The following is a 21,125-nucleotide window of genomic DNA, read 5'->3' on the forward strand; positions in this document are numbered from 1 at the left end:
GCAGTGCTACTCTATAGAGTTTTCTGCAGAAGTAGAATTTTAATTAAGTAAAATCAAAAATTTATTTTTCATTCTCACCATATTTCAAGCACTCAAAGCCTCAAGGCTACTGGCTACCATATTCGATAATGCAGATATAAACTACTTCTGTCATTTCAGAAAGTTTCATTGGAAAGCACTCTTCTAGGGTAGTGAGTCTCAATACTGGCTGTACGTTATAATTCCCTGGTAGATTTTTAAAATTCTGATGGTAAGGCCCCGCTCTTAGCATGAGATCTCTGTAAACTGGCATAATCAAAGGTTTTAGATCATAAATCAAAATCTCTACAATTAGGACTTCAACTACTTTTAAGTTTCTCAGGTGATTCTAATGTGTAAGTAGGGTTTAAAAAACCCCCACTATTTTCCTCAATACTGTTTCTCTCAATCAAATTACTAAGCCTCGGTGAGCTTTTGTGTTTTTGTCTTTTTTCTTCACAAGCACTTTGGACATTTTATAATTCAGACTGAGAAGACATGCATGTTTATTTTTTTATTTTTATATTTTTAAGATGCATGTTTAAATTGTATGGCAACCTCTCAACAGGATTGAGACTGTAGGAAATTTGAGGTGACGATGAAAAGTTCCTGAAAAGAAGACTCATTTATGTGCTGGAAGGAAAAATGCTGAAGTTAGAATCTTAGTATATTTGCTTCCAGTCTTTTGTAGGACTTTTTTTTTTTTTAAGATTTTGTTTATTTATACATGAGAGGGACACAGAGAGTGAGAGAGAAGAAAGGCAGAGACACAGGCAGAGGGAGAGACAGGCTCCATTCAGGGAGCCCGACTCGGGACTTGATCCCAGGGCTTCAGGATCATGCCCTGGGCTGAAGGCGGCGCTAAAACCACTGAGCTACCCAGGCTGCCCAGATTTTTTTTTTTTTTTTTTAAGTAAAATTCGTGTATGCCAACTATGAAGAAGTCATATATTGCAAGATTAAAGTTTAAAAGCCACCTCCAATCTAGCCATCCAGAGACATAATTAATATTAAGATAGGCATTATTGTGCAGATTTATGAATATATACAGAAAGGACTGACATATGGAGAGCTTGAAAGAAATAACTGAAAGATATACTCTTTTGCCATAAGAAAGTATTTCCTAAAAGGTGTATCTGAAGTTCAGCAGATTTTGAGAAAATATTAAGACGTTTGTATTATTAATTCTTGCTTCAGATGACATTAGCATCTGCCATATATTTTCTCCCCATTTCCTGATGTTGACTCATTATTTTTTATATTTTTCATACTTGTAACATTCACAGTTTTTCAACTATATTTTTATACCATTATTGTTCAGTGCATTTCACTCTTCCTTTTATCAAGTCCTCCTCATTCTTGGAATTTTTATTTTTATTCGGTTAACATAACTTCAGTCTTTTAGCAATGAATAATGTTTCCAAAAAGAAGTGTTAAGCAAGCTAGAGTGCTTTTCCTCATAGGAGGTGATTTGCTTTTTGTGCATGGATTCTTTTATTTTCCAAGCACTATAATCAAGAGCAGAAAGGAAATCAGATTTGTGTGTACTTATGTGTATGTGTGATACTCTTTGGACTTACATCATTCCTCTAGGATCCATGTTGATGGGGCAGCCACTATATGGAATGGCCCTGGTCTTGAAATAGAGGAAAAAGAGAGTTGAGAAGTATAATGTGGGTCTTAATAGTTTATCTGGAATACTTATCGCTTCTGTTCATGTTTCATTGATTGAAGCAAGACAATGGACATGTCAGACATAAATCTCTTATTGCAGTGTATTTATATTCCCTTCCAGAGAGGAATACGGGATACTCAGTAACAATTTAGTCTATCACAATGACTACTTTAGAAAATAATAGATTAGTTTGACAGAGATTTGTAAATTGCTAGTCTTATTGTCAGTAGTAGGGAAGCCCATTTCTTCTGTCAGTTATTCAGTCTGCAAGTTCTATCCTTTCAAAAACTATTAGTGCTTCTCAAATTTATTGTGCTTGCATATCAATTGTGTATCAGTAGTTTTGGAGTGAAGCCTGAGATTCTGCATTCACCATAAGCTCCCAGGTGATGCCAGTACTGTTGGTCCCTGAAAAACAACTTTAAGTAGCAAGGCTCTCTCTATGTAGCATTTTATGTAATGGAGCTGTTCACTTAGAAGCAGACCGATGGGATCCCTGGGTGGCGCAGCGGTTTAGCGCCTACCTTTGGCCCAGGGCGCGATCCTGGAGACCCGGGATCGAATCCCACGTCGGGCTCCCAGTGTATGCAGCCTGCTTCTCCCTCTGCCTATGTCTCTGCCTCTCTCTCTCTCACTGTGTGCCTATCATAAATAAATAAAAAAAAAAAAAGCAGACCGAAAAAAAAAAAAAAAACTTGGCTAGATAGAGAAAAGGGGCACTAAAGTGAAACAACTAATGGGTAGGAGACCAATAAGAGTATGAGATATTACCAAATAAAAGGAAAGATGAGCATTGAGAAGAAATTAGTTGAATGCTTCACAGAAATCAAATAACATAAAATTGAACAGGCCCATTATATTTACCACTTAGTTTATTCTCCTTTGTCAAGGCAGGCTTAGTGAACTGAGCAGAGAGAAGCCATTATAGTGCATTGTGGAATCAGTGGGTAGTGATAGAGTAAAAACAGTGAAAGTAGACTCTTCTTTCCAAAAGTTCAACTATGAAAAGAAGCAGAAAGAGTGTAATATCTAGAAGAGGATATTTACAAAGTTGAAGAAAAATGGAGGGATTTTTAAAATTTATTTTTGTTTTGATTATGAAGAGTCATCAGAAAGGGGAAAGTTTGAAAACGCAGCCATTTTATTTTTCCTGTACTACCTCACTATAGAGGGAATCAATTAATTAGAAAAACTAATCAGAATATCTCTTGTAGTTTAAAAGGCGCTTTTGGAGTTGTAATATCTGTATTATTGTGTTTGAAAATATTGACTCCAGCTCGTATTTTTAAGTTATCATACTTTTATCAGTAGCTACTGCCAAAATTAGAGTATTCAGTTATAATAGTGGGCTTCTAGTATTTTAAGACTGGATCTCATGCTATTTTCATTGTTGATTTACAGGCTTGTTTTCTTTCTCCAGTTTGCCTTCATTCTATTACCAAAATGACTTTAATTTAAAGTTCTGATACTGCTTCATTTCTCTGCTTAAAAATCTTTTGGGACTTCTGAGCCTGGTAATAGCAAGCTGGGTGATTCAGACATTCCTGCTGAGAACAATTTGAAAAGCTGGGCCAAAACAAAATAAATTTTATTGAGAGTATCAGAAAGCAAACTGATATGACTAGATTAGGATCTGAGTGAGGACAGAGGCCAAGGAGGAGCAGCTCCAATTTGAGATTGCTTTTTCCCTGGGTAATTTGTTAATTCCAGAAATAGCAACTAGGAGATTAAAAGGTGCTTTTAACAACATATATAAAGGGACAGGAATAGAGTACAAGACCCAGTACAAGGGAGGTGGTGAACTCTCATGGAGGATCCTAAAACATTGTACCTTAGGATATAGAAAAACTGAGGTAGGTAGAGTCTCATAAGATATTGGCTTAGCTTCAGATTATCATTCCTATATCTTCATTAATAAGATCTGGTATTGCTAGTTTCCTCAGCTGTTTGATAGATAGAAGCAAATAATATTTTCTGGAGAGATACAGCTTTTTGTGTGTCAATTTCTGTCTATAGACAATTTTGCAAATATAGTATGCAGCACACAATTTAATTAGGCATATACCAACACCTCAGAAACAACAGTGAAGAGAAACAGACTCACAGGAATTCTGGTTATTGTAGTTATGATTTAAAATAGCTGTGTTGAGAATTTTGCAATAATTGAGGATTTTGGAGAAAGATAGCAATTATAAAAAAGAAAAATGGATATTCTAGAACTGAAAAAAATGTAATTCAAGTTAGAGCCTTTGTAGAAATTCAACAGCAAATTAGCTACCCCATAAGAGAGACTTAGTGAATTGAAAGATAGGTCAGAAGAAAATATCCAGAGTAAAGAGAGAGGGAAAAAATAATGGAAAATATGGGAGATGGTTAAGGTTAATAAAAGATACAATGGGAAATTCTAATGTATGTATATTTGAGTCCCTAAAGGAGAAGAGAAAGAGAATGGGGCAGAAGTGTTATTTAATAAGAGAATAACTGAAAACTTCAAACTGATGAAATACTTTATTCATAGATTCAAGCATCCCTACAAACCTCTAGTGGAATCAGTACTAAATCCCACCAAAGATGAAATTTCTTAAAGGCAATCAGAACAAACAGTTAATGATGTAGCAATAAAATTGGCAGTTGATTTCCCAACAGAAACTGTAGAAACTAAAAGGCAGGGGAGAATATCTGCCAACCTCGAATTCTGCACTCTCTAATATTACCCAGAGTTGCAGTAAAAATGATAAATATGAAGGTAAAACTAAGTAATTACTGACTGTCTAGAAAAATAATAATAAAAAAGAAAAATAATGGCATAGTTTTTTTATACATATATGTAGTTAAAAGTATCTAATAACAATAGCATGTAAGTCTTGGCAGGGGCACACAGTTTTTGATATCCTTATATTGTTCAGAAAGAGGAGAAGAGTATTAGTTAATATTAGACTGTGATAAGTCCATATTTCAAGCTATAACCTCTGGAATGCTACACTAACAGAAATGTTAAACAGTGTATAGCTCCTAAATTGATGGCAGGAAAACAAAATTAATAGTCATCCAAAAGAAGGAAAAAAAGGTAACAGAACAGGCAGATAAATAGAAAATAGAGCAAATAGACAAAAAGGTTCTTCTTTAGTGACATGTATCTAAAGTGTAAGGATAGGGTACCTGGCTGGCTCAGTTGGTAGACAATGTCACTCTTGATCTCTGGGTTTTAAGTTCTAGTCCCACATTGGGTTAGAGATTAAACTCTTAAAAAAATAAAAAAAATTATAAAAAATTAAGTGTAAGGACAAAGAGGTATTAAAAATAGAAAAACACTAATAGAAGAATAACTGGTATATTTAATATAAGACAAAGCAAACTTTAAGGCAAAAAGTATTCTGAGAAAAGGTTCAGTTTGCCAGGAAGATAAAACAGTTACTAATTTAAATGAACCTAGTATCATGGCCTCAAAATACAGAAAATAAAGTAGAAAAATTTATAAGGGATCATATATATAGCCTATAATTTTAGTGGGAGTTTTTTTTTTTTAAGATTGTATTTATTTGACAGTGCACAAGCAGGGGGAGCAGCAGGCAGAGGGAGTGGAAATGTCTGAGTCAAAGGCAGACATCGAACCAACTGAGCCACTCAGGCACCCCTGTAGTAGGAGATTTTAACATCTATTAGTAATTTACAGAATAAGCATATAAAAGCAAACCAATATGCATATAGAAAATTTGAACAACATAATCAAACTTGATCTTATGGATATGGAGATAGATTAAAGGTATGTATGATATACTCACATATACCCTATGGTACAGAATACACAGTCTTTTAAGTACATATAGAATATTTAATAAATTTATATATGATTATAAAACAAATTTCAATACAGTTCAAAGGTTTGAGCTTCTTTCTTTTCTTTCACCATTGTGCAATTACTGTAGAAATCAGTAACCAAAAGAAGAATTTAAAAACTGTCGTATATTGGCAAATTAAGCAATACTTTCTAAATAGCAAAAGAAGAAATTAGAGTAGAAATTATAAAATATTTTGGACCAAATTATTAAAATACAGTATCAAAGTTTGTAGGACTCAGAATGGAAATTTATTGCTCTAGATTACATAGAAGTGTCTGCTTCTGGTAGTGATGGAGTAAAATCTAAATCCCTTGTTCTTTTCAGTATATAAATATAATTTCATCTCAGGAAAAAAAAATTTATCTCAGGGGAAAGTTTTATATATTCATTTACCTAGCAAAAACTTACTGAACACCTACTATATGCCAGACATCATATAAGGTGCTGGGTAATATAGGCTTCTCAACCTCAAAAGCATGAACATTCTGGGACAGAGAATTTGTTAGGGGAATGTGGTATACATCATTTAGCACAAAATGTTTGACAACATCCAAGGCCTGTACCCACTAGATTCCAGTAACATTTCCCTAATTGCAGTAGCCACTAATGTGCTTCAGGTTCTTTAAGTTGTAAAATGGGGATAATAATGATACTTACTTTATAGGACCAAGGAATCAGGTAAAGTAATAAATGTGAAACGCTTAGAACAGTGGCTGGCACATACTGATCACTTGATAATTGCTTATTATTTTGATTGTTAAATAAATCACAAATACGTATATATTTCTAAATTGTAATAACTTTTGTGAGGAAGAGGAATAGGACCTCTCCATACTCACTGTCTGGATTCTTTTATGCTGGCAGCTGTCTTTAAAAGGGGTATTGCGATTACTTAATAAGAGACTGAGCCAGGTGACAATTGTGATCACTCACAAAGTCTCAAATATTGTGATTATGTGATTGTGTTTTCATATTGATAGAAGAGAATGATCAGTTTGTTTCATTGTGCTCTGGTACTTACATTTATGAATAAATGTTTTAATGTTGGTTATTAAAATTAACTGTTCATACAATAAACATTAGAATAATATATAATTCTAAATTAAGGTAGATACTTTGAATTTGTTTTAAAGTTGAAACTAAAAAAAAAATAAAGTTGAAACTAAAAAAATACAGTTGAAACTATAGACAGCTGGTATATTAGGTTTTTTTGCTCTGAATTGCACTCCGTGGTGAACTCTTGAAAATGACAGCAATTGCAAACTTCATTGTGATTAAATGTTTAATGAACTCTTGGGATATTAGGAAACACAAATTGAAAAACTTCTGCTAGGCAAAATAAATGTAGACTAATGCTTATTCCTAAAATAAATTAAGGATGGCTATATATTATTAGTTAAAAGTAATCTATGATTGTACTTTGCATTGCTTTAAACAACAAAATGAGGATAGTGTTTTTGGCTACCTCTGCTGTTTATAAAAGAGCAGAAATTACTATTTAAAACTTGTAAAATTGTTTTAGATTTAAAATAATTTAGCGTTTTATCATAAGAATATCTAAATATATGCTCTTCATTGGAGGGAAAATAGATTGAAATAAGCAAAAATAATTCTCCTTCCATAAGCATTATATCATTTTGCATTCCTACCATAAATATAGAAGAATGCTGTTTTTTTCCATAGTCAAACTATATGTAGTCAGACTTCTCAATTTTACCAATCTGATAGTTGAGGAATGGTATCTCCGTGTAGTTCACATTTGGATTTTTCTAGTTATGAGTTAGGTTGAAAATATTTTTATATGTTTAGGGACCATTTTTACTTTCTCCTGTGAATTGTTTGATCATATATTTTATCTGTTTTTCTGAGTTTTTATCTTTTTCCCCCCTCTCAGTTTTTAAGAATTCTGCAAATACTTAGGAAATAAAAGTAGGGGATACACACACACACACACACACACACACACATACACACACTATTCATTCCCCCCAGGGGCGTAATGGATGAGCCATAATTCTGTCTGCTTTTCTTTGTGGAAAATTGACAGTTTATGAGAATTGTGATAGTTCTAGGTATGGTTTAAGTTGTTGCTTCAGAACATTAGTTCAAGCTGGATGCTTGCCATGTCAGGCACTGAGGAAGCATTTTGGAACAAAGCAAGCACAGTATTTTGTAGGTTACCACTTAGTGAAAGGAATTATTAAAAAGAGAGAAAAACTGGGGATCCCAGGGTGGCTCAGCGGTTTAGCGCCTGCCTTTAGCCCAGGGCGCGATCCTGGAGTCCCGGGATCGAGTCCCACGTCGGGCTCCTGGCATGGAGCCTGCTTCTCCCTCCTCCTGTGTCTCTGCCTCTCTCTCTCTCTCTCTCTATGTCTGTCATAAATAAATAAATAAATAAATAAATAAATAAATAAATAAATAAATCTATCTTTAAAAAAAAGAGAGAGATAAAAACTTAAAACTGAGCCAGATGCTATGAAGGAGACATACAGACGCTGTGATTAATAACAGAAACTTGAGTTAGCATAGGTGATCAGGAAAGTTTTAGAGCTTTTTTAAGCATTGTGAAATTGACATTTTGGTATTCAAGCTTATTATTTTTATTAATGCTTTATTAGAACCATTCACCCAACTGAGCTAATTAGGTGCATACAAGCAAACTCTAGAATGGTCAGAATTCAATTAAGTGGATAGAGGGAGAACAAATGAAATAAATATTTTCTACATTATTTGGGCTTAGGTAGAACTAATTTCTTTGAAAACTATCATTTTTATTTTGTAGAATAAAAATGAGAGTGAATATAGCATTTTGTCATTCACTGTTTTACTCGGTTTTGAGCTTTTTGATTTTTAGAAATTGATTTTAATAATTTTAAATTATTTAAATAGGAATGGTGTATTTTATCAGTTCAGTGTAATGGCTGTTACATGAAGTATAGATGAAAAGGTTAGGACTAATGCAAAATTTAAAGTGAAACATACTATAATCTTGGTGATAATGACATGTTCAACTGAAATGTCTTGATAAGCAAGTGAAAAATACTTAGTACTTTATCTGAAATGAAATGCACAGAAGTATGCTTACATACAAAAACATATTTACCTTATGGCATATAAACAAGGAATTTAATAATTTAAAACAATTCCATAGAGAAGACTCCATCTCTAACTATGATTGTAGAAATGGAGTTATTTTCTCCTGTGAAGACCAATGTTGGGGATCCCTGGGTGGCTCAGCGGTTTAGCGCCTGCCTTTGGCCCAGGGCACAATCCTGGAGTCCCGGGATCGAGTCCCACGTCGGGCTCCCGGCATGGAGCCTGCTTCTCCCTCCTCCTGTGTCTCTGCCTCTCTCTCTCTCTAAGTCTATAATAAATAAATACATAAATAAATCTTAAAAAAAAAAGACCAATGTTACATTTCTCAGACTTGGTTTGTAATAATAATATATCCTCAAATACAGTTAATTGTAATCAAGTTAGATAGGTTGAAGGAAATGATCCGTAATTTAGTTTTCAATAAAACTTTTAATAATCCTTTTGCTGACAGTTGTTTATGTTTTGAATTGACTTCCAGTTATTATAGCATAATCTTATACTATTCAGTTGCTAAAGCAAGCAAGAAGGTACTTTTCCTTTTTCAACAGTTGGTTACCTTTTAGAGCAGAGAATCCCAGGGAGCAAACTGTATTAATAGTGTGTCTAGTAGATAACTGCCCAGTGAACTCTAGTTATCAGTCCTTGACATTGCCCTGAAAGGAAAATGAATTTAATAGGAGTTTTACCTCATTTTTTTCAGACACTGGCCAAAAGAAGACCTTAGACAAGAAAGATGGGAGACGAATGTCCTTTCAGAAACCTAAAGGAACTATTGAATATACAGTAAGTTATTTGCTTTTGAAAAAAAACTGATTTATCTTTGCAAGAGTGTTAAGACATTCTTTGTTTATATTATAATAAGACAAAGATTAATTGCCTTATTTCAAAAAACCATACTTGCCTTTAAATAACTTATTAATAATACTTAAGTTCTTAATTCTATTTTAGGTTGTATTTTTTCCTTAAAGAGAAAATTTACTAAGTGTGATACAAAGATATTTATTCCAGCAAGTTTAATTTGATATAGATGGTAATTCCTGTATTGTAATAATAATTTTTATTAGATTAGGCTTTTAGGAAGATATTTACTCTTTTAGAAATGTGATCTTGGGATACCTGGGTGGCGCAGCAGTTTGGCGCCTGCCTTTGGCCCAGGGCGCCATTCTGGAGACCCGGGATTGAATCCCACGTCGGGCTCCTGGTGCATGGAGCCTGCTTCTCCCTCTGCCTGTGTCTCTGCCTCTCTCTCTCTCTCTCTCTCTCTGTGTGACTATCATAAAATAAATTTAAAAAAAAAAAGAAAAAAAAAGAAATGTGATCTTCATTATATTCCCAGCAGTATTAAGAATAATGAAAATGGCAGAATACTTTAAAGATAAGTTGACATTTATCTTCCAGAATAACCTCTCACATGATATTTGCACTGATTTATGTCTGTTTAGCTTTTTTTTTTTTAAATGATTTTATTTATTTATTCATGAGGGACACAGGGAGAGAGAGGCAGAGACACAGGCAGAGGGAGAAGCAGGCTCCACGCAGGGAGCCAGACGTGGGACTTGATCCCAGGTCTCCAGGATCACACCCTGGGCTGAAGGCGGTGCTAAACCGCTGAGCCACCCAGGCTGCCCAGTTTGTTTAGCTTTGAAATGGAACTTTTTTCTGTGTTCTTCAAATCTCTCTAGAGTCCACTTTTTACATTTCTGGTTACTATGGAAAACTGAAGTGAGAACAATCCACTTTAGTCTGTGGCGTAATGCTTATTTGATTGTCTATAAATATTGTTTATTTGCATAATGTTAATGATTTTATAAAGCAATTATTTTAACTGATCTTAATTTTGTGTTACTATTTTGTGTTTCCTAATATGTTACAACTGCATTAAGAAAATAGCAATTTTAAACAATTTCTGCATTTGTATCATCATGAAACCTTCTAGTCTTGGTTTGATCTTATTTTTGATGAACCCTTAAAATTGAAAAAATTATCAAAAACTTAAGTTATACTTTATTTCCATATATGGTGTATAATTGATAATTTGAGATTTTAAGTATTTTGTAAAGGTTGGGAACCAAATATTTAGGGTAGGATTATTTTTACATTTGAAAAAAATCTCTTCTAAAAGCATATTATAAACTTAAATTGAGTGTGCTTGTACATTCTCTGTATGATTGAGAAATTGAGAAAATAAGTTCAAACATTTAAGTAATGGGTTGTGTAATTTGACGTATTCATTAGTGTTTATTGAAGCATAAGATTATAGGCATGAGGCATAAGATGTTATCTACACATGTAACTGTGTGTGAAGAATTGTTAAAGTTTAGTTTGTTTTGAGTTTAGGAGTTTACCCTTCTTGTAAAATCAATAAAACTTGTGTTATCTATAACAAAGTTGAATTTGAATTAAGAGCCATTATTTTATTGGAAGGATAATTGAAACTTGAGATTACGTTTTTTCTTAACATTATAAATGACCTTTTGGAAATGATCAAGTATTAACCAGAAAAGTTCTAAAACATCCTCTTGTAGGTCTTTGTTTAGATTTTTACCCCGTTTTTTAATTGTTTATTCCCTATGCCAAATCCTAGAAAAAAAGAAAGAAATGTATTTCTAGAACTTAGTAAGTTTTTATTTTCCTATGTTCTATTCTTATTATAGTTTTATAAAAGTTTCTTATAACATATTTATATGACATTTTTATATTTAGGAAAAGATATATTTCTCTGTTTCCCTTAAAATAAAACTTTTGATATGATATACTCTCAGAATTTGTTCTGAAATATTTGTGATCTTGCTTAAATATATTTCATACTATGTAAATATAAATCAGTCATTGTATTTACATAGCTTTAAGGTTAAAATTTTATATGTATGTATACCTGCATATATGTATGTACATGTATAAACATACATACTGTTTTTAATTATGGAATCACTTTCAGTAGGAATCAAAACTAACATTGAAAATGCTGTACATTTATCATTTTCTTCCTAGTTAACTTAATATTTCTATACCTTTCTAATGAAAGAGCCTTTTCAAGGTTACTAATGATTTTCTAATTATCAAACCCAGGGGCCTTTTCTTTGTTGCCTTTTGCTCATTGTTTCTTCTTTCTGGTTTTACTTTTCTTCTTCATAGGGTTCTTTAACAGTTCTTTTCAGTGACGACCTGGAAATGGATAGATAATCAAGCAATGTCTGAAAGTCTTCACTCTCCTTCCTGGTACTTGACCTGTCTATAGATCATCAGGTTGACTGTTGTTTTTTGACAATGCTTTCAGTATTGCAATCTGTTGTCTTATGTCTCTCTCTTGCCTTTTTATTTTTATTCATTTCAGACAATCTTTTTAAGATTGTTTTGGAGTTTCCTTTTTTTGTGTACAGTTCTACAGTGCCACTGTGATAAGTCTAGAGTCAGACAAATTTTTACTTACTGTGTTTCTTTGGTCTAAGGAGTATGTCATTCATAGTTCTGAAAGATTATCACCCATCTCTTTTATTGGCTGTTCTACTCTTCTTGATTCTAAATATAGGTGGTCCCTTGTTTCTTTTCACTTTCCCACTTATATTCTATTACTTGGAGATCTTAAGAACCTTACTATATATAAACTATGTGGCGTGAGACCCCAATTTTATTCTATTCCTACCTTTCTAGATGGTTGTATTTCCTACTTTCATTTGATATTTAACAAGTTTTAGCAAACCTCTTACCAATTTCTCCATCCTTGTCCGAAGCTTGATTTTATTATTTCCATTTCCCTCAGTCTGTTATTCATCCAGATTGGAATTTTGGATTCAGCATTAGTTTTTTATTGCCATTTGCTCCCCTGACCTGCTACTACGCTTACTGCCATCATCACAACCTAATTCATTCCATGAGTGCTTTCTCAAGTCTTATTTGGAAACCTTATATACCTTAATCTCTTTTTACATTTTTATTACTTTAACCTCATTTACTGCAGTAGTGTTAAATTGTTTTTTCTGCATCTCTTCTCTTGTCTCATTAATTCTAGACCTGTTGCCACTGAGGCCATGTAACTTCTTTGCTTTATAATTATTGGTATCTTTCGTTACTTGCATCACCCTCATTTAATGGGATCATTGTGAGGATAAAATGTAAAATAATATGAAAGTACTTTGTAAACTTACAGATGTTGCTGCAAAGTAAAATTGGTTTACAGAAAGCTTCTAAATATACTGTCTTGATAGGGTAAATGATAGATCATCTCATCACATAGATGGGAAAGTTTGCACAAAAAGGAAGCAAAACTATCCAATTATTATCCTATGTATTTGTCACAAATTTGATTTTATATAACCCTTAAGGGAAAAAATATATATATTTTTACATCTATTTTTCATGACTTTGAAAGTCTCCTACAGCATAATTCTAAATGCCATCCAATCTCATCCTTTTTGAGAATTAACTCTAGTTACTCACCTTCCTAAAAACTCTAAGCTCATTAGTGTACTCTGGATGGTTTGGAAGGAAGAAAGAGTATCACACAAAAAAGTGTTTTGTACTTTTTCTCCTAATGTGTCAGTCCTTTTTTCTTCACTTTGAGTGTTCTTTTCCCTTCTCTCTACTTCTCAAATTCCTATTCCTTCTTCAAAATCTAGCTTTTAATGAAGTCTTTCCTGAACAATTTGGAGCAAATGTGGTACACTATTCATACTCAGGACTTCTGTTATATTTGTGGTTTCATTTAAAGCTCTTCATCTCTCATATATAACCTTCTTTGTCTTTCTTATTTTCCAACTAGATTGTAAATCCCTTGTGCACTAAAACCATTCAGTTGCATTTAATTTTATCCTACAGAGCTGCCATAATGCCCTTTGAATGGAGGACTCCAAAGGAATATATTGACTGAGCAAGTGATTTTTTCTTTCAAGATAATTGGGAAAAATCCCATGACTTAAGATTTCTATAAATATGATCATTAAAGGATATTAATGACTTAGAAACAGATTGCTGAATTTTGGTTCAAATATGTTTTCTAATTTATGTATTTAAATGATAGGATATATACATAAAGATCATTAGAAATAGTATTTTATGTTTGATACAGGCATACTTTTCTAAAATAAAATTTGTATGTTTCTAGGTTCCATATGTTTTAGAAACTCGTCAAAGAAATAATGTATTTTAGAGCCTGTAAGGATAAAAATCATCTGTGTTTTATAAATTATATTTTGTGTTTAGCAATTACTTGAAGTAGAGGCCCACATATAATTATGATATACTGTGATAAAGCATATACTATATTATAAAAGGGACCATTTACTAAGAAAGCACAAAATTTCTCAAGTTATCCTATATCTAAAGATGGAAAATACCATTTGTTAATTAAATGTGAGATTGGTCCACAGACATCTTAATGATATTAAACCTCATAATTTAGTTTTCCTGTTTTAACAGATTCAAATAATTTATTTTTTTCTTTCAAACAGGTTGAATCAAGGGATTCTTTGAATAGTATAGCCCTGAAATTTGATACAACGCCCAACGAACTTGTTCAATTAAATAAGTTATTCTCTCGAGCAGTTGTTACTGGACAGGTATCTTTTTTTAATGCATTGGTGTTTAAAAGCATTCAGTAGCAAGACAAAGTATCCACTGAAGTGTAGTTAATAATATATAGAAAATTTAGGAATAATTTTATGCATGCTTTGAATAGATCATGTTGGCTATAAAAGAGAAAATGGTTGCTTCTATACATACTAATTTTTCTTAGTAATTGAAAATTACTAAGATTGAAAATGTGAATTATCTTTTCAAGTATAATTTTAAAGAGCTTATTAAAACATTCAAAGCAATACCTGTACATGATAGAAAACTCAAAATTATCCTATCTCAGACTTCTAATTTCCTTTTCTAGAAGCAACCACATTTACAGTTTATATAGTCCTCCAGAAATATTCTAGCATTTCTCTTTTTTTGTTTGTTTAACTTTGATGATTAGAAAATGTTTTACTTGAGTATGGCTTCACTAGACTTTTTTATGTGTAGATAGTATTCCACTATATTGATAAATTAACATAGCACAATAAGCTTTAAACTGTTTCTTTTGTTGTTATAAACATTGCTGTAGGGTACGCTCTTCTCTATCTATCTCTTCTTTTATATGCAAGGATGACTGCAAAGTCCATGAAGTAAGATTGTTGAGTTAATTGATACATGCATTTTAAATTTTGCTAGCTGTTGCCAAATTGTAATCTAAGAGGAGCACCTGTAATATGTGAGAATTATTGTTTCCCCACCCTATCCTTAACAGTATTTATTATCAAACTTGTCTAAATTGAATTTAAATCTTTTTTTTTACTTTGTTAGAATTATTATGGTAATATTCTTTTAATTTGAAGATTTTTATTTTTTCTATTTTTTTGGTGAAGATCATTGTTAATGACTTGCTTATAAGAACACTATTCAATTATAAATATTTCAATTTGACTGAATCCTTATATGAATGTTTTCTTGCAGGTTTTGTATGTTCCTGATCCTGACTATGTCTCCAGTGTGGAGAGCTCTCCATCTCTGAGCCCTATAAGTCCTTTGTCACCAACATCTTCCGAAGCTGAATTTGATAAGGCCACTGTAAGTATTCATACTTTTCAAAGATAATATGAAGAAATCTCACTGTATATGTATATATCATATTGGGAATTTTTTTTTAAGATTTTATTTATTTATTTATTTATGAGAGACACACACAGAGAGAGAAGCAGAGACATAGGCAGAAGGAGGAGCAGGCTCCATGCAGGAAGCTCAATGTGGGACTCGATCCCAGGACTCCAGGATCATGCCCTGAGCCAAAGGCAGATGCTCAACTTCTGAGCCACCCAGGCGACCCTCATATTGTTTTGTTTTGTTTTTTTAAAGATTTTATTTATTTATTCATGAGAGACACAGAGATGGGGAGAGAGAGAGAGAGGCACAGGCAGAGACACAGGCAGAGGGAGAAGCAGGTTACATGCAGGGAGCCTGATGTGGGATTCAATCCTGGTCTCCAGGATCAGGCCCTGGGCTGAAGGCGGCGCTAAACTGCTGAGCCACCCAGGCTGCCCTGTTTTTTTTTGTTGTTGTTGTTGTTTTGTTTTGTTTTTTATCATGGTTTGACTATGGTTAAAGCAAAATTTGCCTTTTCATTTTGTTGCATAAATTTATAAATTTCAGTTTTTAAAGGGAACATTCTAATTAAACTACACAGCTTAAATTAACTTGCTGTTGTTATTGGTGGTGGTTCAGATATTCATTAACTCTCTCTTATAATAAATGCTATATAATTTAGCTGAGGAGGGACATTTACCTACTAAGCGTGACAACATCACGAAAGGAAGTCCATGTCCTGTTTGATTTTATTTCAGTTTCCTGTCACTATTTATATAGTATGTAGAACTCTTGAATTTGTATTTGATACACTGTCTTTTAAAAAGTAACTTACCATCTTGATCATTCTTCCAAGTATTCTGTATAATTAATAGTGGATTAATTTACCTAGCATTTTTAAGGAATATTCTATAAGTTATACTTCACAAATGAATTTTAAAGAACCAAATGCTATTTAATAATTTTTATTAAAATCTCCCTGAAAGGTATTATATTTTTTGCCTGTTTTATGTAAATTAATATAATCATAATTTCCCATTTTTGTGATGACCTAATAATTATGTTTACATATAAAAGACTGTTCTCTATTAAATGGCTAGGTTCCTGTGGAAGAGTCTTCAGTGTTGCCTTGCCTCCTACTTTAGGAGGCAGCCTTTTATTCCCTGAGTAAAGATACCAAATCTTTATCTCAGAGTTTAAGATACCAAATGACCGGGATCCCTGGATGGCTTGATGGTTTGGCGCCTGCCTTTGGCCCAGGGCGCAATCCTGGGATCGCAGGATCGAGTCCCGCGTCGGGCTCCCGTCATGGAGCCTGCTTCTCCCTCCTCCTGTGTCTCTGCCTCTCTCCCTATGTCTATCATGAATAAATAAATAAATAAATCTTAAAAAAAAAAAGATACCAAATGACCTATGGGTAACAAAACAAAATATTAACTTGCCTACAAATTATTAGAGATGAAAAAAAACAAATTATTAGAGAGGATAGGTTTTTAAGCTCTAGTATTAACTAGTTCCACTTTACTCCTTGCTCAGAGACTTGTAGTGTGTGTTTGAGTGTGTTGTGTGTGTGAGACAGAGAAGTGGGGTCATTTTCAAATGTTTATTTGTTGGATATCTTAATTGTATATATATATATATATATATATATATATATCAGCACTGTACTTTAGAATGCAGTCACATGAAAGGGATGTATTACATTTTTCACTGTTGATGGGAACATCAGGTTCTAATAAGTAGGCATTGTGGGACCAAATAAGAATACTTTTTTGGGGATCCCTGGGTGGCGCAGCGGTTTAGCGCCTGCCTTTGGCCCAGGGCGCGATCCTGGAGACCCGGGATCGAATCCCACATCGGGCTCCCGGTGCATGGAGCCTGCTTCTCCCTCTGCCTGTGTCTCTGCCTCTCTCTCTCTCTGTGTGACTATCATAAATAAATAAAAATTTAAAAAAATTAAAAAAAAGAATACTTTTTTGAACATGGCCATGCCATTTTTCCATGACACTTAGAAATTTCTATATTTAGAAGCAGTGCAACAACATAGGATAGCAATGTAGCTTAGGTTAATTTACCTTCGTTTTCAAATCCTAAAGCAGAATTGTGAAAACTTGGCTGTTTTAGTCAGCATCCTGCCTGCTAAAATGCTGTGGGATCGGGGATCCCTGGATGGCTCAGCGGTTTAGCACCTGCCTTTGGTCCAGGGCGTGATCCTGGAGACCCCGGATCAAGTCCCACATCGGGCTCCCTGTATGGAACCTGCTTCTCCCTCTGCCTGTGTCTCTGCCTCCCACTCTGTGTCACTCATGAATAAATAAATAAAAGTCTTAAAAAATTTTAAAAATAAAATGCTGTGGGATCCTTTTCTGTCCCTCACTTTTAACCCAAATCTTACCAATGAGCTTTCTTGAAAGGCATAGGATCAAAAAGAACAGAATGCTGAAGCTCAAGGGAGCAACAAAGCCAGACCTTCTCCTATGTAAAAATGCTCTCTTCCTCATTTTTGCCATGTTACTGGAAGAGAGGAAGAGTATAATAAAGCTGTATGAATTATCTTTTTAATCTGTAGTGATTCAGCTGCTGTCAAAGATGGCCAGAAGGTATCCTCTAACATGACTGGCCATATGAATAAATTCTTTTCTCCCTACGAAGGAACCAGGAAGGAGTTACGAATCATTGAGTTCTTACAGTTTTCCCTTTCCCTGATGATAGTCATCACCTGCTATCTGATTATAGGCAATAATTAGAAATAATTCTTTGAACAGTAATTTTATAAACCTTAGTTGTATTTTGTTTTTTACCTAGAATTATTCATCACTAGACTCACAAGATTCCTATGTAACTTTCTACATATCTCTAGTGTTTATATCTCCTTATGTAATTATAGTATTTAGGTCTTTCATTCTAAATTACTTAGAAGCAAAGATCTTATGTTTTAAATATAATTCATATTATAGTAATTAAAATCTTTATTAGTATTGTACATGTTTTTCCCAGAAATTGTCAGCTTCTATTTTTAATCATCACCTATAGGTTTCTTGAATTTTCAGCTTTGTTAGTGGCTTACCATCGAGGCTAAAATACATTCCTGGCTTTGTTAGCATAAAGAATCTCAATGGGTTTCTTAAATAGTTTATTTTCACATAAATATTATCTTTGAGAATTTCCAGGGTCAGTTTTTTCCCATTTTTTTTCTTTACATATTAGTGAAGAAACATAGAAGGAGGTGGAACCAATGTAAGAGTAAATAATAAGTGGCTAAAGTTTACCATGTGTCAGGTACAATTTTAAGTACATCAAAAGTATTGTCATTTATTCCTAACCTCAAACTTATGAAATAAAGCACTTGGCCTGACAGTCTTTGTTTTCTCCTCTAGAACCATTTTACACTCTCCTTTCGGCTTTAGACTACATCAGTGTGCTCCCTTGAGCTTTTGCTTCTCTTGGTCGTGGTCTTTCAAGAACATTGTCAGGAGATAAAGGGAGCGGAGCTTCCTCCCCACAAGGTCACTCCAGAGTGGCTACATTCTTCAACCTCTCATCTGTGCTCCCACAGGAGCCCTCTGTTACTATGCTATCTGTTTCTCCCCTTACTTTTTTAGGTCTGTGGGTGATAAGGAAGCCTCTGTTGTTTGCCCTGAATTTTCATATACACTGTACATGTATATCTTTATAAATACTTCCATTTTTAAACTCTTTAGCTTGATGTGCCATCTGTTTCTTCCAGTGCATGACCAGTAACAGTGTTTATTTTACACAATAAGGAAACTGAGGGAGAGAGGTTAAGTAATTGTGTCTAAGGTCCTTCAATTAGCTAGGCTACCTTCAGTTACCAGGTAGTCTGGTCTTTATTACCACTTTAATAGCTGGAAAAATCATATTGTACAAAAAAAAAAGATGACCATAAGTCAACATTTTTGGTTCATTTGTTCTAGTGATTCTTGACTTTTGCACATTTGAATATTTGGGACAATGATTGAGGCTCATTAGATAGATGTTTTTATACTTCTGTGTTTTTAAGGACCTTTCTATCCCTAATGGCTAAAACAGAATTGCACAAAGATCTTTAGTAAGCACTCATGAGCTTCAAAATCACTGCATTAAGAATCAGAATCTATACATATCAGTCAAAACTAGCTACATAGAGACACTGATATTTTGGGTAATGTACATATATGTAAGTTATGAGATCTGATTACCATTCCTCTGAACATAGCCTTTTTTAAAAGAAATATACTCTTATGTGCTATACTTTAGGCATTTACTAAGCTAATTTCATGTATTATTTTTAATAGGATTAAATTGACAAATCAGGATTGCTATAGATACTGAGTTATAGAATTTGAGACTTGAAGGGAACCTAAGAGATCATGTTTTTCTAGGAGGTATATCTTCATATAAGGAAAACATTTGACAGTGTTTCTTGATACAGCTTTTGTGAATGATAACAGTTACATAGTAGATAATGTTGTCAACTGGATTTGGCAGTACCTGAACAGTAATAAAATTTGTTCATAGTTTTGTGCAAGGTTAAAAGGACCTTCCAGTGGCTCAGGAATTGGCTTTTATTACCTTTGCAAATTTATTGGTTGTTTAGAAGAATATTTGAAAGGGAAGGTGAGAGTATTGCAGTGAAGCGCACTAGTTCATATGTTGATAACCTGGCTTTTACATCTCAGCTTCATCTTATCCATTGGGCAAGTTACTGAACTTGGCTAACCATAAGTTTCCTTTAAAATTAAGTAATATGAATGATTTGAAAATTAAATGAGATAGGTCATAAAACACTTGAATATAACAAATATTCATGAGTTTATGAATTTATATGTTATACAAAACTCAGGTATAGTAATCACCAGAGACAACAGAATGAGTATAAAGTTATTTTATTAGTTTGCATCATAAAATGAAAAGCTTGAGGAGAATTTAATAGATATTAATGATTGAACAGTGTCATGCATCTGTTAAAATTGAATTCCATTTAGGCTTTTTAAAACATAATCATAGTATATTAAATACAGTTATTTTGCAGTCTTCTGTACTGATTTTCCTTCAAAAAATATTTGTTGGGTATCTGTTAGGAGAACGAATGAAATTTAGAAGAGCAGTATAAATTTTGTTCTCAAATAGACTTAAGGAGTTAGATCTGTTTATTGGAGTAGAGGTTATGTTAAAATACAAGAGTGCTTTTCAAGTATCTCAACATCTTTGAGATTGAAGAGGAGGCATTCTTTTTTTTTATTTTATTTTATTTTATTTTTTTAATTTTTGTTTATTTATGATAGTCACACACACAGGGAGAGAGAGAGAGAGAGGCAGAGACACAGGCAGAGGGAGAAGCAGGCTCCATGCACCGGGAGCCCGACGTGGGATTCGATCCCGGGTCTCCAGGACCGCGCCCTGGGCCAAAGGCAGGCGCCAAACCGCTGTGCCACCCAGGGATCCCCAAGAGGAGGCATTCTTGTTTATTATTTCCAAAGGCCAAGTCGGAACTATTGGGTATTAGTTACAAAGTGTCAGATTTTAGCTCAAAGCTCTGAAGAAGATACTATGAAAGCTATTCTGTAAGGCACTCTTCATTTACTCAGGAAGTATAAAATGCCTCTGGAGGTATTTAAAAACAAAAATAAAGGACATTTGTCTAGCCGTCCTACATTGTACAGAATGTTGAACTTTGGACAGGACTATGAATTCTAAGGGGTCTGTGAACTTGGATATGAATAATTTTAAGTGAAATATATTTTTTAAATTAAGAATACAAATAAACTATAAAGTAGCATTATATGTACCTGCGACTTTGTCTCCAATGGAACTCACAGGTATTTTCAAATCAATTGAGTTGTTGTTATTAAAAATACTGTTTATAACCATCTAGTTCAAAATTATAATTATCA

The 21,125-nt window shown here is 33.5% G+C and overlaps 1 protein-coding gene across 10 annotated transcripts in view; it reads left to right on the forward strand.

Moving 5' to 3' along the window:
* Positions 1-21,125, forward strand: part of OXR1 (oxidation resistance 1) — a 365,376-nt gene that overhangs the window by 289,331 nt on the left and 54,920 nt on the right. For all 10 annotated transcript variants that reach the window (XM_055313914.1, XM_055313909.1, XM_055313912.1 and 7 more), the window contains 3 exons: positions 9,329-9,411; positions 14,076-14,183; positions 15,106-15,219. In XM_055313914.1, coding sequence (XP_055169889.1) covers positions 9,329-9,411; positions 14,076-14,183; positions 15,106-15,219 — 305 coding nt within the window. The remainder of the gene's footprint in view (positions 1-9,328; positions 9,412-14,075; positions 14,184-15,105; positions 15,220-21,125) is intronic.

The sequence above is a fragment of the Nyctereutes procyonoides genome, unplaced genomic scaffold, assembly GCF_905146905.1.
Source record: "Nyctereutes procyonoides isolate TBG_1078 unplaced genomic scaffold, NYPRO_anot_genome, whole genome shotgun sequence".
In the NCBI taxonomy this organism is placed as follows: domain Eukaryota; kingdom Metazoa; phylum Chordata; class Mammalia; order Carnivora; family Canidae; genus Nyctereutes; species Nyctereutes procyonoides.